Here is a 16,835-nt window from a genome sequence, read left to right as displayed (position 1 = left end):
ACTTAATAAACCAATAAGTGTTAAAGCCAACGAATAAGAAAACATAATTTCAAACTTTTGGGACTAGTGTAATAAACAGCCCATTGTCCCCTCTCTCTCTGAATAGAAATAAGGGTCTAAACGAAAGATAAAAAGACAAAAATCCGGGAGAGAGGAGAAATTGGGATGTTAATTCCACTAGTCCCGAAAGTTTTATAATGACGTCTTCTTACTCGTTGGCTAAACAATTTGGAGACTTTTAGTTATATAATTTTGATTTGTTGGTTCTTTAAGTTCAGTTTGCAAACGTTTCAACCACTAATTGTAATCTAAAAGAAGGGGAAAATTTGTTTATCATCATTGCGAATGTTCATTATTTTATCCCTTTAGATCCCTGTATAAAGAATTCTTCTAACCATGACACTTTAACATCAGATAGATAGAGGCATAGATAGTTAGAGAGATAGATTGATAGATGGATAGATAGCTAGCTAAGAGGGATAATTAGATAGATAGAATAGTTATTAATTGCATCGTTTTATACACAGCTTTCCGCGGATATCAAAATGAAAAATTATAAGATTAAACCAGTTTTGTTAATCCCGAAGGTCCGAAGGCCTGGGCTAAAAAAACTAATATCAATTTTATGATTTAAAATTTTTATATTCGTGGAAAATTGTTTGTAATACGATGCTCTGTATGATTTCTCAGTCTGGCTGAGAACCGGTTCTAATCCACCGGATATCAATCGGTTTTGAAGCCATACAGGAAAGACATTTAGGTTACCTAACAATCGAGGCCTCCTCCCCCTGCAAAAATTAGCCAATAGGAGGCCTTTAAGTTTATGGTATGAATCAATATCAACCAATAGTAGAGATTAGTTATCACGTGACAAAAATCATCCAATAGAAGCGCTATCTGTTTATTTCTTGAATAAATATCAACCAATAATAGAGCTTTATTTCGTCATGTGACGGAATGGTGCAGATATTTTTTACCTGAAACTCGCCTTCGCCTCCGATAGACAGATATAGAATCTAGGTAAGGGCGTTAAAGACAGACATACAGACAGACATACATACATACAGACAGAGAGACATTCAGACAGACATACATAAATACAGACAGATATATTATATAAATATGTTACCTGACACTCTACGCCTCCGCCCCTAGCCCTGTTGCCAACAGCTGCTGCATATGACCTGGCATCTATAATCAGCACCTTCTTAACCTCACTCAGCCCAGCAACCTCGGCAGATAAGTCCTAAACAAAGAGTTTTCTCGTATTCATTCGAATCCGGTGGATAGGAACCGGTTCTCATCCATACGAAAAAACTATGTCTAGCATCGTATTATATCCAGTTTTCTACAAATATAGAAATGTACAATCAAAAGATTAAAACCAGTTTTTTAGCCGGTGCCTCCGGCATCCCGGAGCTAGAAAACTGGTTATAATCTTATAATTGTACATTTCTGTATCCGCGGAAAGCTGTTTATAATACCTACTATGCGTTATAAAAAAAGTATTGTTTTCATCTGCTAGGAGATTAACTTTTGAACGGTATTCCAGGCGCTAGTACCCAAAGTCTTCTACATCACTTTTGCATGACCAATAGACCAACGGATCAATACTTAATATTGTTTCATTAAGGTGAAGAGAATCTTTGCACAAAAAAATGAGCCATCTATCTTAAATAGGAGCCAAGAAATTCACGAAAATCCCCCAAAATGTTTCCAGGCAGTAAAAGTCCGCAAAGTTTTATATTAATGTTTTCTTATTCGTTGGCTTAACAACTTTGGAAAGTACTCTAGTGAATTTTGATTGGTTGGATCATTTGGAGTGTCCAAACGTTTCTACCTCTAATTGTAATCTGCAGAAGAGATTATTTTGTGTGTCATCATTGGGGATGAAGTTATGAACATCAATTTATGGGCCATTGTCTTATTCCTTTAGATCCCTGAAAAGAGGGTATTTTCCCATTAGTGGACCCCCCTTTGAAATCTGAGAGATAGAGGGGACAATGTGTTACCTATAACACTAGTCCCCAAAGTTTTATGATAACGTTTTATTCGGTGGCTTAAAACCTTTTGGGACTTCAGTTAATTTAGATTGGTTGTTTCTTAAGTGTCCAAACGTATCAACCTCTAATTGTAATCTACAGAAGAGGTTATTTTGTGTATCATCATTGGGGATGTACATCAATTTATGGGCCATTGTCTTATCCCTTTAAATCCCTGAGTTTATGATATATTTTTACAGCATCGTATTGTAGACAGCTTTCCGCTGACATTTATGCGGATAGTATGGACTGAGAACCGGTTCTAATCCGGCGGATATTACCTTTAGCGAGGGTATTTCTCCATTAGTGGCCCCGCCATTGGAGTCTTCTGATACACTGGACTCTGATATAGTTCTCTGCCTGCCACTACAAATATAATACTTATAATAAAGTAACAGGATGTGTGTTTGTCTGTCTGTTTTTCTGTACCGAAGGATCTCGCTAACCACCGAACCGATCGGGTTCTCATTCACAGGGAAACTTCTTATAGGTCCTGATATAGTTTTAAGCTATTTTTCTGCCTATCCATATCCCTTCGAATATCGAGCTCCTATATATGCTAGTGACGCAGCCGCTAGACCTTATATTAAAGAAACAGGATGTGTGTTTGTCTGTACCGAAGGATCTCGCTAACCACCGAACCGATCGGGTTCTCCTTAACATGGCAGCAATTCATAGTTTCCGGCAAGGTTCATAACTATTTTGGGGGAGGGTACCACCACCCTTCCATGAGAAATCATGAAAATCGAAATTAAAAAAAAAATATTTGAGACTTGAACGAAACATTTGTAGGTATCGTATAGACTCAAAGAGAGACTGGAACAAAAAAAACATTTAAACTGCCACTAAAGGCCTCTAGGGGCGTAGCCGATAGTCCTTGTATTAAAGTAACAGGATGTGTGTTTGTCTGTACCGAAGGATCTCGCTAACCACCGAACCGATCGGGTTCTCCTTAACATGGCAGCAATTCATAGTTCCCGGGAAGGTTTATATTCAGTTTTTTGGTGAATAGCTGATTTTAAAATAGATTAAAAAGAAATAATTTCACGTGTCCCTAGAGGCCTCTAGGGGCGTAGATGATAGTGGATATATACAGCATGACCCTCGAAAAAGTAATTTTAAGCATCAGCAGCCTATATTTCTCAATAAAATATTAAAAGATTCATATGTACTTGTTCTCTATAATTTTCTACATCAAAGGATATCAAAATATTTTTTGTACATCAATTAACAGCCGAGATTTTTAAAGCCAAAGTTTGGAAAAAGTGCTTGAGAAACTGGATATTGCTAAATATTTCTTAGTTTTTTATTAGTATATTACTTTTTATCAACCAGAAAAAAAAACAAATAAGAAAGAAGAGCAAGTGTCTCAACCATGACACTTTGGTTGAGCTTGGACTTCCGAATTAGCGGGAAGTTCACGAGATCAGTTGGTGAACAGACAAAACCCCCAATACCAGGAACCATCAAGATTCAACAGCAGGTTTGAATATAGATTTATTGATGAAATTATTTCAAAAGACCTGAAATTACAAGATCAATTAATAAACAGAATAAAATATTATTCGTTATCTTAAAACTTTGAGCACTAAAAAAATCTTTTTCTTTTCTTATGGTTAAAGAATCTTTGGAAACTTTTGGCTTTAAAGGAAAATTATTTGGTTTAATAAATCATTGTTAAATGCGACAATAAGGCACATAAAAATTACTAAAACATATATTAATCATAATTAAGTTTCATGCTTAGCTGGCTAAAGCCTTTTTTTAAAACTACATATAATCGCCCTATACACCATACTTCTTAATCAAATTAACAAATTCTACCTGAAGCTCTTATGGTTTCAAATCCCTGATATACTAGGGTAGTTCACACTCAATGAGACCAATGATAGGCCCAATTTTGTTCTCCGCAATCTTCACACTCTCATATCTCATTCAAAAGTAAGAACGTGCGCATCAAAAATAAACAAACACTATATGCCGCGCCACATTTTGAAAGGAAAGCCCTAAAAGACGACATTTGCGCTTTGATTTTGGTTTAATGATAAGGAATTTAATTTCGAACTTGATAAACACAAAGCTTCCTCGAAAAGAGGTTAAGACACACCCCCCGTTTGAAAGTCAAATTAACTTCCTTAACGAGATTCAAGGTTTTTTTTCGCGCTGAGCACTAGCAACATTTCTCACTAAACTCAACTCACCATAATCACATGAGAATGGCCACATCCCGAAAACGTGACAATTTTGCTCCTAACTAAATGAAACCCCGTGAAATGCATACACACTATTATACTCCTCACTAGGACTCATAATACCTCACATTTTAGGATAGAAGGATGGGGATTGGTTTGTACCATACAACATTCTATGCACATGACAATCACAAGATCACATACACAATCCTAAAATAGATAATCCTATTAATCATGATGTTGTAAATATAACAACTATATTAAATAATAATCATTTCATAATCAATAGGTAATAAATCATTATTAATAAATCAATAAGTACCTACGAAATCAGGTTGAAATGTAAATGTAAACAAATAATGGTAAAAATAAAACGAAACAAATCTTAGACAAGAAAATTAAGATTTATAGGTACTTAAAACTAAATTTGTTAAGCATCAAAAAGAGTAGTAAGAAAAAAATTTTCAAAATCCTTGGGCAGAAAGTTTTTCAAACCTAATGAATAAGAACTGTAATATCTTAATCAACAATAAAACTTTTTAATACTTAAAGAATAGCAAAATAATAATATCTTCTTTAGAATTTTCATTGAAATTATGAAAAAAATACCAATTTTTCTTTGTAAAAAAAATATGAGACTTTAAATATGAATTTTCAATCATTCCTTGATCTGAATAAAAATGTTTTACTTGATTGAAATTCATATATAATTTTAAAAAAATCTGCTAAAAAAAATACTTGATTTTTTTTCATAGAATAAATATCGAATCACGCAACCTCGACACATTTATTCCTATTTGTTAAACTTTTCAGGTAAGTTTTAAAATGAATTGTACTTTTGAAAAGAAATTAAACTCAATAAAATTAAATTTGAGCATATGAAATAGAAGAATATTTAATCGCATTTCATTTGATTCTTATTTTAGGCATAAAAATAGGCATATGAAAAATGTGGCTTTTTACTAAAAAAAATCTCAATTTCCATAAAATAAGAATCAATTATTAATCATAATTTTTAACAACTGCCTGACTGATACAGCATGTTCTTCTAGGGGAGATTTATCCGTCAGTCTGAACAAGACTCTTGCCGTCTTTCTTCCATCCTCAATTCTCGTCACTCGGCCCATCCTCAAACATCTCATCAGCGGATTGGTACTCGTAACCAGAACTATATCTCCATCAGTTAGTGGCTCCGCCATCTCATCCTTCCACTTGGACATCCGTAATATCTTCGGTAGGATCTCCTGGCGGTAGGCAGTCCAAAACTGGGCAGATAAATCTTCCAACAACTTCAACCTGGAGGAAATTTGGTCCTCCGGTTTCATCGCCACATTGCACAACGGCTGGCGGTCAACATTTCCCAGCAGCTGGCCAGGGGTAATTAGCCGCCAATTCTCCACGTCATTCGCAGCTTCAATCGTCAGTGGTCTGCTATTCATAATTTTACTGACCTCCGCCAACAGCACCAGGAGCTCGTTGAAATTAACAGAACTATTCACCAACTTCTTGGACAGCAATCTCTTGGTTAATCCCACCATTTTCTCAGCCTGCCCAATATAATGGTGGGCTCGGGCCGGGATCTGAGACCAAGAAAACTCTACCTGGCTGCCCAACTTCTGCTCTAAAACCTTGCGAGCACCGGATAATTGTGTGCCCATGTCGCTTACTATGATCTTCGGCAGACAATGAACAGCTTCCAACTTGCGCAGGGACAACAGGATACTGCTGGTATCATACTTTTCCAAGGCATCTAACCACAACGCCCCTGAGAATCTGCAGACCACCACGAACACCCACACTTTCTTCGTTGCTGTCTGACTCCTCGTTTTGGCGGCAGCTCTCCTCGTAACCAGCGGACCCATCAGGTCGACTTGTACAGCTTCAAAAGGCCTGCTCGGGACCAACTTGTCAGGTAACACCTCCTTCATGGTAGCACGACATTCCTTAGCCCTCTCAACACTGCAGGGCCAACACTTCTTCACTTCCATGATGGCCAACCTCCTTGCCTTCACAATCCAGCACCAACGGCGGCTCTCAGCTAACGTTCCACGGACACCAGAGTGAAGCTCAACATGCGCTTCTCTCATAAAAACAGCAGCTAACCAATTACCAGGCTCCAAAATTATTAAACCTGGCATGTCTTCAAATATCATTTTACGGCCGCCAGTAATGGCGTCAATGACTGGCTGTCCACGACCAACCATCTTAAGAATCCTCATCTCCCTGGTCACATACTTTCCACCGGGACCAACGACAGGCCAGGTCAATGATACTTCATGCACTAATGGATTTAATGACGCATAATTGCCTTTAGCATCATTTATCCACTCATCCTCTTGGCTTCGTGACACAATGAAAAGTTCCGCCGCCGCCATAAAATTGTACAAAGACGGCTTGTACACAGCATCTGCGGCTGCTACATGACTACCAGCGGCAGTAGCCTTACCTTCTTGTCTGCTCTTTAGCTTCTTCAACCAGGTGTTCGCAATTTGCAGGACAGCTGCCATAATACGTTTGGCCTGTCCAAATGACCTCCTGTGCTTAAACCTAAAGACATCTTCAGCGGCTTCTCCGGCAACTTTCATTGAACATAACTTAACCATTTTGGTATTCAACTCCTCAGGGGGTAAAACCTGCTTGACTTCTTCGGCAGTTTTCACCGGCCACGCACTTTCATCCTGGCGCAACCATTCTGGGCCCAATCTGTACCTGGAACCTGGTCCCAAATCTGATACTTTGCAGGTGCTTCTGGTGCCCAAATCTGCAACGTTTTGCGTCCCCGGGACCCACCTCCAGTCATCCTTGTTGGTCGCAGATTGAATTTCTCCAATACGATGAGAATTAAATGTGTTCAACATAGCACTGTTGGAAACTATTTGTGATAAAACACACGATGAATCAGTAAAATACATCACTCTGGTAATATCAAAGGGCAGGGCATCTCTGACGGACTTTGCCAACCTTGTGGACATCTGGCACCCCATCAACTCAAGGCGTGGAATTGACTCACACTTGACCGGCGCAACTCTTGACTTGGTGGCTAGCAGAAACGTTTCAAACCCTTGTCTAGTTGGCCACCTCAAATATGCATTAGATGCATAAGCCTCTGATGACCCATCCGAAAACATCATCAAGGATGGAAGGCCAGTTGGTTCATCCGGGACCACACAACGGTCAAACTCCAATTTAGCGACCTCAGCTCTGTCCTCCAGCGACTGAACAAGCTCATCCCGTAGACTTTTTGGAATGAAATCTTGCCAGCCCAAATTCAGCAAACAGGTTTTCCGCAGGACAAGTTTAATTCTCAACAGAATAGGGCTGCAAAGCCCGATCGGGTCGAAGGTTTGGGCGGCGAACCTATGGACCATCTTCTTTGTCAGATTCTCGTCCAAGGCGTCCTGGAGGTTGTACAAATCAGCATCCTCTTTCACCTTCCTTCCCTTGACTTTACCATCTTGGTTGACTCTTGTGGCGATGGACAACACATCGGTGGCTGGCTTCCATATCAGCCCGAGAACCTTGGTATGCTGGCAATCATCTCCAGAATAAATGACTTGTTTGAAGGAAAAACTACCTTTGCCGATAATCCTGTCGGCCTCTTTCATCATCTCCTTGGCTTCTGGCTTCGATCCTGCTCCCGAAATAACGTCATCTATGAAGCTGTGCTTCTCAAGCTTGACTGCAACTGGAATCTGAGGTAACTTGAATTCCTCATCAGGGTAGGTAGGTATTTGTGGCTCCTTCCATAATTCAGGTTTGGCAACAATTTCACTACCGTTTATTTGTCCTTCTCCATACATCTCCTTGACCTCTGCTTCACTCTTTCCGCCGAACAGGCGGGACGTCAACTTCAGGGCTGTAACTGCCAAATTTCCCGCAGCTAACTCGCCGAAATTTACAACTTTGGTCAGGTAAATTTCAAGTGGACCATCTGGCGTCGGGGAAAATAAAACTCTCTTCATCTGGCTGTCAAAATCTGTGGCCAGGATGGAGTTATAAAACTTGGAGATATCCGCGGTTATACCAACTTTGTAACCGCGGAAAAGCATCAAATGATAAAAAATCTTCTGCATTGGCGGCGGGCCTCCCAGCATTATGTTATTAAAACTGGTACCCTTGAACGTCAGAGAACTATTTGCACACAATCGCATGGGTGTGGAACTTGAATCCTCCTTGAAAGCAACCACTATTGATGAACAAGACTTAGGTCCTTCATACTGCAACTCTTCAGGCGTGGCTTTTTGGAAAACGCCTCTTCTTATGGCGTCGTTGAATACCTCCACATACATTCCATAGGTACCTTCCTTGACCATCCTGGCACGATCCTTTTCAGCAATTTTGCGGGCTAAACTTTCATTGTAGGGTAAAGTGTGAGGATCTTCAATATAAGCATATTGACCTGTCCACTTGTTGGACTGCAAGTCTAGGGTTAAACCTGCCTCAATTATCCTCTGCCTCTCACGCTGGTCCCAGGTAGTGCCGTCGGCCATAGCCTTGCACTCTTGACAAGCAGTACATCCTGGACAAAGTGCCTGCGGCTGTATGCCAAACGATTCAGACGTCAAAAAGTCTGGCAAGGTGCCTCCACTGACACTGACAGCCTTATAAGCCGACTTTTGATCTCCAGCTCCACCATCAGCACTCGTACAGATAAAACCACTACCAAAAATGGTTCGCCACAACATAGACTGGCCCACTTTCTGGTAGGTTGAAGGAAACACGTCAGGATGTGTATTTCCAATGATGACATCTAAGCCTCCACTAACATATGTAAACCTTTCTGGCGGCATTTTAAATATCTCGGCGGCAGTTTCGGGGTGGACCGAGCGCATCTCGTTGGCCCCGCCGAGGGTAGGCATGACAGCTGCCTCAAACTCCCTCAGATTGCCGTCCCTATCCTTCAGATAAAACACAACATTGCGGCAGGAAGACTCACTGCCATCAGCTACAGAAATAGTTGTATATCTGCCAGTAGATTTCAGCTTCAACTTGTTGGATAACTTCTCAGACACAAGTGGCAAATTTGCCCCGGAGTCAAACATTACCGTGGCGTGGCAGGTGCCGCCGCCAGGTGCTACAACAGGAACTAACTGAAGTAAGAAGGTACAGGGGCTGGGTGCAGAACTTGACTTGTAGACTGTATTCACACCAGCACTAGCCTCATGGAGTAACCTGGAATGGTATCTGTCGCAATTATTAGTACCACAAACACCAAGCTTCTCAGATTTATTACACTTGTCAACAGTATGGCCGTCGCACAAGCAGAGTTCACATAACTTCTTCTGCTGGACAATTTTCTTTCGGTCAACCACATCCATCTTCTTAAACGTGAGGCAACGGAAAATCGGGTGTTTCTCCTTGCAGCTCTCCACAGGACATGCACTGTTCCACTTGGAAGCCTTGCCCTTTCCAGCCTTTCCATTCTTATCGTCGCTGCGGCCAGATACTTGCGCGGCGGCAGCTCTATCACGATTTCTCTTGCCGGCGCCACTATCATAGGACATATCACCGGCCAACATGGCACCTCTGGTCCTCTCCAGCAGTTCAACAATCTTCGGGATGTTTGGTTGGTTCATGCTACCAAGCTCCATCATAATTTTATCCCTCAAATTTTCAGGGCACTTGTCTTTAAAAATATGAATGAGAGTTAGGTGGTTGTAATCCTTAGCTGCAGAACCAACGATGGCTTCTACCTCCTGCATCATGCTCTTGAAGGTAGCAATTGCGCTAACCACGTCCACAGGTTTATCCACAGGTTTCATCTTGTTCAACTTAGTTAAGATCCTCATGAACCGGCGAGTGTTTGATAAAAACATCTGGTCAAGAAACGCCCATTGTTCATTGTGATCTCTAATCGCTGACACTTGCTTGCGTAGTTCCGGGTTGGTTATCACCTTCTCCATACACAACATCAGGCTTAACCTCTGGTCAGCAAATCCATAACCAGAGCATAGATCCTTAAAGACCTGTTTAAAGTTTGGGTAATCCGTGTCAGTACCGTCGAACGACGGCAATAAACTGTTGTCCCAGCGCCCATACTGCGGGTTGGAACTCCGAATATCCACGGCAGACATACTTCTGGAGAGCATGGCAGGTGTCCCACTCTCATCCAGGTTAGATGAACGACGTTCCATCTCTCTAAGCCTTCGGTACATATCACGTACTTCTTGGCGCAACTCCACGGAAATTTTAAGCACTCCCATGTCCATCTTCACCTTCTCAATGACGTCGAGGTTCCTGGCGACAGTGCTTGACCTCGCGTCATCTGAATCATTGTCAAGCCAGTACAGAATTTTTGTACACTGCTCCAACGACGCATAAACTTTATCTGCAACAGTTTTCTGCTCACTAGCTTCATCCAAATCACGCTTAAACTCGCGCAGCTCACTAGTCTCCACGGCAGGTTTTAGACTTTTTATTAGGTCAGATTGGTCCTTGACCTCACTAAAAATGTCACGAATTGATTTTACATTCACATTTTCACATGAACTAAAACTTTGGCAGGCTTTTAGATTGTCATAAAACAATTTTAACTGTTCATCAAAAACTTCTAGCCTTTCACTGCCAATAGCGATAGCTCGCTCAATTTTCTGCTTTTTGGTTAGTGGCATATTGATTCACTAGGTACTTATTTCACAGAAAAAAATTGTCACAGTTTATTGCATCAATAATTCACTAGATGCTATTGATCTCTTGATGAATGCTAACGCCTATTCATCAGATATTTTGAAATTGTCTCAACCATGACACTTTGGTTGAGCTTGGACTTCCGAATTAGCGGGAAGTTCACGAGATCAGTTGGTGAACAGACAAAACCCCCAATACCAGGAACCATCAAGATTCAACAGCAGGTTTGAATATAGATTTATTGATGAAATTATTTCAAAAGACCTGAAATTACAAGATCAATTAATAAACAGAATAAAATATTATTCGTTATCTTAAAACTTTGAGCACTAAAAAAATCTTTTTCTTTTCTTATGGTTAAAGAATCTTTGGAAACTTTTGGCTTTAAAGGAAAATTATTTGGTTTAATAAATCATTGTTAAATGCGACAATAAGGCACATAAAAATTACTAAAACATATATTAATCATAATTAAGTTTCATGCTTAGCTGGCTAAAGCCTTTTTTTAAAACTACATATAATCGCCCTATACACCATACTTCTTAATCAAATTAACAAATTCTACCTGAAGCTCTTATGGTTTCAAATCCCTGATATACTAGGGTAGTTCACACTCAATGAGACCAATGATAGGCCCAATTTTGTTCTCCGCAATCTTCACACTCTCATATCTCATTCAAAAGTAAGAACGTGCGCATCAAAAATAAACAAACACTATATGCCGCGCCACATTTTGAAAGGAAAGCCCTAAAAGACGACATTTGCGCTTTGATTTTGGTTTAATGATAAGGAATTTAATTTCGAACTTGATAAACACAAAGCTTCCTCGAAAAGAGGTTAAGACAGCAAGTTTACAATTGATACATTTTTTTTTGCATTAAAAAACGTTACTTTTACATATAAAAAACTACTTTTTTAAAATTTTACTGAATACATTTTTCTTATAACCATTTTCCCTTAAATCTTATAATATCTCCCACTTATTAATATGACCTTAAATAAACCCCTCCCCAATTTATGCTCATTACCAAAAGGATTAGCGCAACCTTTACCAATAAATTCATGCCCACTCGTCAAATCAATCTAAGACACATAAAAATCATTTTAATTGTTAAATGTTTAATAAAAGTTTGTAGCTGTAACTTTTTGGTTTTTTAACTTAGTTTGATAAAATAAAAAGTGTTTGATTTCTTTTTATGTAAACTTTCAATTTGCTACTATTTTTTATAGGATTTCTTTCTGTAAGGGTGTTTTTGCAATTTACACTAATCTAAAAATGCTTTTTAGAGCAAGTGAAAAAAGTGCTTTCAGCATGAAATAAATTTCTTGGAAACATCTTTATATAAGTTTTATAAAAAGTATTGAAATTATAAGGAAAACACGTCATTTCACTTTAAAAAAAACATTTTTCTTAAAAAGTTACTTTTTCCTCAGCCACTTTTTCAAAACTTTGGCTCTAAAAATCTCAGCTTTTAATTGATGTAAAAAAAATATTTTTATATCTACTTATGTGAAAATCAACAGAGAACAAGGACATATACATTTTTTGATAATTCATTGAGAAATATGGGCTGCAGATGCTTAAAAATACTTTTTCGAGGGTCATGCTGTATATTATTACATGGATGTTGCACCAAATTTTCATGATACGCGCTAAAATTTTGGATATATGACTGTCCTGTTTTCACAAAAAAAAAACAGTATGATGACTATTTTGGTGGTGCCTAATTGATTGGTAATTATTGTAATACAAAATCATACATGTTAGATGGTATTCTTGTAACTTATGCTTACAATCAAAATTTTTAAATGCACTTCATGCAACTTAAATCTGTTCTTCTATCATTCCAGCGCATTACCAATTGGGTCTTCCCAAAAGTACCTAAAAGTATCTAAAAGTACCTAAAAGTACATAAAAGTACATAAAAGTACCTAAAAGTACCTAAAAGTACCTAAAAGTACCTAAAAGTACCTAAAAGTACCTAAAAGTACCTAAAAGTACCTAAAAGTACCTAAAAGTACCTAAAAGTATCTAAAAGTATCTAAAAGTAACTAAAAGTACCTAAAAGTATCTAAAAGTACCTTAAAGTATCTAAAAGTACCTAAAAGTATCTAAAAGTACCAAAAGTACCTAAAAGTATCTAAAAGTACCTAAAAGTACCTAAAAGTACCCAAAGTACTCATATTACCTGTCATAAGTAGAAGCATAAGCAATGGCCCTGACCAGCTCCTCATCCTCTGCCGACCTCCAGCCTAGCCAGCCGACTTCTGGCTGGCTGCACCGCGCCAGGACGGCGCCGTTCGCCGGATTACGCCAAACCACGGCCGGTATCCGCCGGGACGATCGAAACTGGGCGACCTAGACACAAAACTGTTAAATATCCGCTGGATTAAAACTGGTTCTCAGCCCTACTATCCACATAATATCCGCGGAAAGCTGTCTTTAATACGATGCTATAATAGTTATTTATTGCATCGGATTATAAACAGCTTTCTGCGGACACAAAAATGTACAAATATAAGATCAAAACCAGTTTTTCTAGCCCCGAGAAGTCGGAGGCACTGGCTCACAAATCCGGTTTTTAATCTTAAAGTTGTACATTTCTGTATTACCTAGTAGAAAACTGTCTTAACACGATGCTATACATGATTTTTCAGTATGGCTGAGAACCAGTTCCAATCCACTGGACATTAATCGGTTTCAAAGTCATACTGAAAAATTATCACATGAAAGTAACACGCTCTGTGTCTGTCTGTCTGTGTGTATCAAAGGATCTTGCTAAAAGCTGAATTGATATGGTCCTCCTTTACAATGAAGTTTCTCTTAAAATAGATCCAGTTACGTTTTATAACTCTTTTTAAAGGAGGGTACCACCCCCCTCCCAATAGAAATAACCCACAGATAAATTAACCCCCCAAAACTTTTTCTTTTACTTTTTAAATTTTCCAAAAATTTGGACAAAATACATAGGTAAGAATTTATTTTTTTTGATTTGCTTCGAAACCTATTGATATCAGCTGGATTAGAAACGGTTCTCAGACATAATGAAAAATCATTTATAGCATCGTATTACAGACAATTTCCACGAATATTATAAAAATATCATAAAATCAATACCATTTTTAGCTAACGAAACTAACTATGGGAGAGGCGGAAGTGACACTTTGAAACCAAAAGTAAAAGACAAAGTAACTCAAGTGAAAAAAGAGTTACAGCTCTGAGATTTGGCATGGCAGTTGCTTTCAAGACTTACAATATGGAACTGTGAAGAAAAGGTGGCGGAACCGCCACTCCCGCCGACAACTGCCGTTTCCCGCCAATTATTTTTTTCTTTTTCTCGCCAAATTAGACAATTTTCAATCAACATAAACTTTTTTCATAAAAATTTCCCTTATATTTCAAACATGTCATTATTTAATTTGGTGAGAAAGGGAAAAAAAATTCGGCAGTTTCCGCCGACGTTTCTTCACAGTTTCATATTGTACCTCTATAAAGCAACTCACTGCTATGCCAAATCTCAAAGCTGTAACTCTTTTTTCAGTTTTAGTTTCTTTGACTTTTAGTTCTGGTTTCAAAAATTGTAACTTCCGCCTCCCACCTTTTAATACCCGCGGAAATCGGTATATAATACGATGCCAAAAATAGTTATCGATAAAATTTTTCACGGAGCAATCTTACACAAGAAAACTATTAATAGTCAAAACAACAACAAGATAACCATGAGGAAAGACAGACAGACAGACACTTACCTTCTCGAGAACTGTATCAGAGACGCATGCTAGGATCACAGACAAACAGACAGACAGAGGGACAGACAAAGAGACAGATATACAGACAGACAGACACATACCTTCTCGAGAACTGTATCTGAGATACATGCTTGGAGCACAGACAGATAGATATTCAGACAGACAGACAGACAGACAGACAGACAGACAGCCAGCCAGCCAGCCAGCCAGACAGAAAGAGAAGACAGACAGACAGACAGACAGATGGACAGACAGACAGACAGATATACAGACAGACAGACACTTACCTTCTCTAGAACTGTATCAGAGATACATGCCGGAAGTACAGACAGATATAAAGACAGATATACAGACAGACAGATATACAGACAGACAGACAGACAGATATACAGACAGATATATATACAGACAGACAGACAGACAGATATACAGACATACAGATAGACAGACAGACATACAAACAGACAGAGAGACAGACAGACATACAGACACTTATTACCTTCTCGAGAACCGTGTCAGAGATACATGCCGGAAGCACAGACAGACAAAAAGGCAGACAGATAGACAGACAGACAGACAGACAGACAGACAGACATACAGACACTTATTACCTTCTCGAGAACCGTGTCAGAGATACATGCCGGGAGCACCAGCTTCTCTGGATACGTGGAGCACAGTTTGTGTTCACTATTCACCAGGCTCACCCGCCACGCTCCTGAAACAATATCCGCTGGATTAGAACCGGTTCTCAGTCCATACTATCCGCGGATAATGTCCGCGGAAAGCTGTCTATAATACGAGGGCGATAAATAACTATAAAACTCAGAAATCTAAAGGGATAAGACAATGGAAGATAATTAGATGTACATCTCCAAAGGTAAAAAATTGTGAAAAAGTTTTTTTTTTTGGTTTTCAGTACCTACCTACCTTAGTACCTATCTTCATGTATAGCTAGATATCTAGACACCCAGGGACATATTTTTCTCTCCTCTTGGCCCATAAATTTATGTAAACCCCCTATGATGACACACACATTAACCCCTTTTGCAGAATAACATTCGTGGTCGAAACGTTTAGACACTCAATTAAGGTAATAACCACCCAAAAGACCAAAATCGGAAAGCTGGTGCAGAAAAGTGTCCCAAATAAAATCCTCCAAAATCACATAAAAAATCCACGAAATTTTTTTTAAAATCTTTTGTTAAAACCCGTTTAATGATTTTTAAACGTCTCTAGTACGCCGCAACGTGGAGAAGGCTCGAACCCGATTAAAAAGGAAAGGACAATGGAGATAAATTGTAATACATCTCCACTCCAATGATCATAGTCAAAATAACCCCTTCCGTATATAAATTATTGGTTGAACCAACCAATGCATTTATAATAAATGTAGCCATAGTTTTTATGCCAACGAAAATGAGAGATGGTGCTTTATAAAACTTTGGGTACCAGTATAATTTTTAGTCAAATGTCCCCTCCCCCGCTATTTGGCTTCTTTGTAAATACTTTTCCAGCATGGCTTCGAAACCGATTGATATCCGCTGGATTATCCATACTGAAAATCATGTATAGCATCGTAATATATACAATTTTTATAAAAATAGTAAAATTAAAATCATAATATTCATACCAATTTTGTTAATCCGGCCTTTGGGCCCCTCGGGTCTAACAAAACTGTAATTAATCTTATATTATTTACACTTTTCCTATCTGCGGAAAGCTGCCTATAATGCTATGCAATAATAATTATTTCTCGCATAAACAGCTTTCCGCGGATATAAAATGTACAATTATAAGATTAAAACCAATTTTTTCGCCAGATGCCAAAGGTTCTGGCTAACAAAACTGGTTTTAATCTTATGATTGTACATTTTTATATTCCTAGAAAATGAATATAATACGATGCTAGACATAGTTTTTTTTTCGTATGGATGAGAACCGGTTCTAATCCACTGGATATTAATCGGTTTCGAACGAATACAAGAATAACTATTACCTTGTAGATCAAACCTTAACCTATGGAGTTCATCCTACCACGAGAAAAAATAATTTTACTTCAATTCAAGTATTCGGAAACGAAGTAGCAGGTTTAGTCGTATTTTAACAGTAGCTTTTCACCCATTTATAGCCACTGCGGGGCCAATTTTCTAACCCTGAGGGATAATCATTAACATTTGTTTTAACCTAACCTAAAAATAAACTATCAAAAGCTACTGAGAAAATA

At 38.6% G+C, this 16,835-nt stretch overlaps 1 protein-coding gene and 1 long non-coding RNA gene across 6 annotated transcripts in view; both read right to left on the bottom strand.

Annotated features, from left to right (window-relative positions):
* The window catches only part of LOC145307424 (phosphatidylinositol-3,5-bisphosphate 3-phosphatase MTMR4-like), an 85,172-nt gene that overhangs the window by 56,924 nt on the left and 11,413 nt on the right, over positions 1-16,835 (bottom strand). For all 5 annotated transcript variants that reach the window (XM_080149863.1, XM_080149864.1, XM_080149866.1 and 2 more), the window contains exons 9-13: positions 16,608-16,643; positions 15,223-15,326; positions 13,051-13,220; positions 2,324-2,408; positions 1,130-1,246 (exon numbers count right to left, since the gene is read on the bottom strand). In XM_080149863.1, coding sequence (XP_080005989.1) covers positions 1,130-1,246; positions 2,324-2,408; positions 13,051-13,220; positions 15,223-15,326; positions 16,608-16,643 — 512 coding nt within the window. The remainder of the gene's footprint in view (positions 1-1,129; positions 1,247-2,323; positions 2,409-13,050; positions 13,221-15,222; positions 15,327-16,607; positions 16,644-16,835) is intronic.
* Positions 11,087-11,544, bottom strand: LOC145307161 (uncharacterized). Its single transcript, XR_013875322.1, has 2 exons — positions 11,427-11,544; positions 11,087-11,125 (listed from the first exon to the last, which is right to left on the bottom strand). It is a non-coding gene; the product is annotated as an uncharacterized LOC145307161 (long non-coding RNA).

This window comes from Acartia tonsa, chromosome 15 (assembly GCF_053477335.1).
Source record: "Acartia tonsa isolate MP-2025a chromosome 15, ASM5347733v1, whole genome shotgun sequence".
In the NCBI taxonomy this organism is placed as follows: Eukaryota; Metazoa; Arthropoda; class Copepoda; order Calanoida; family Acartiidae; genus Acartia; species Acartia tonsa.
Note: the sequence above shows the minus strand (reverse complement) of the source record. Positions and strands in the feature narration are given on the sequence as shown.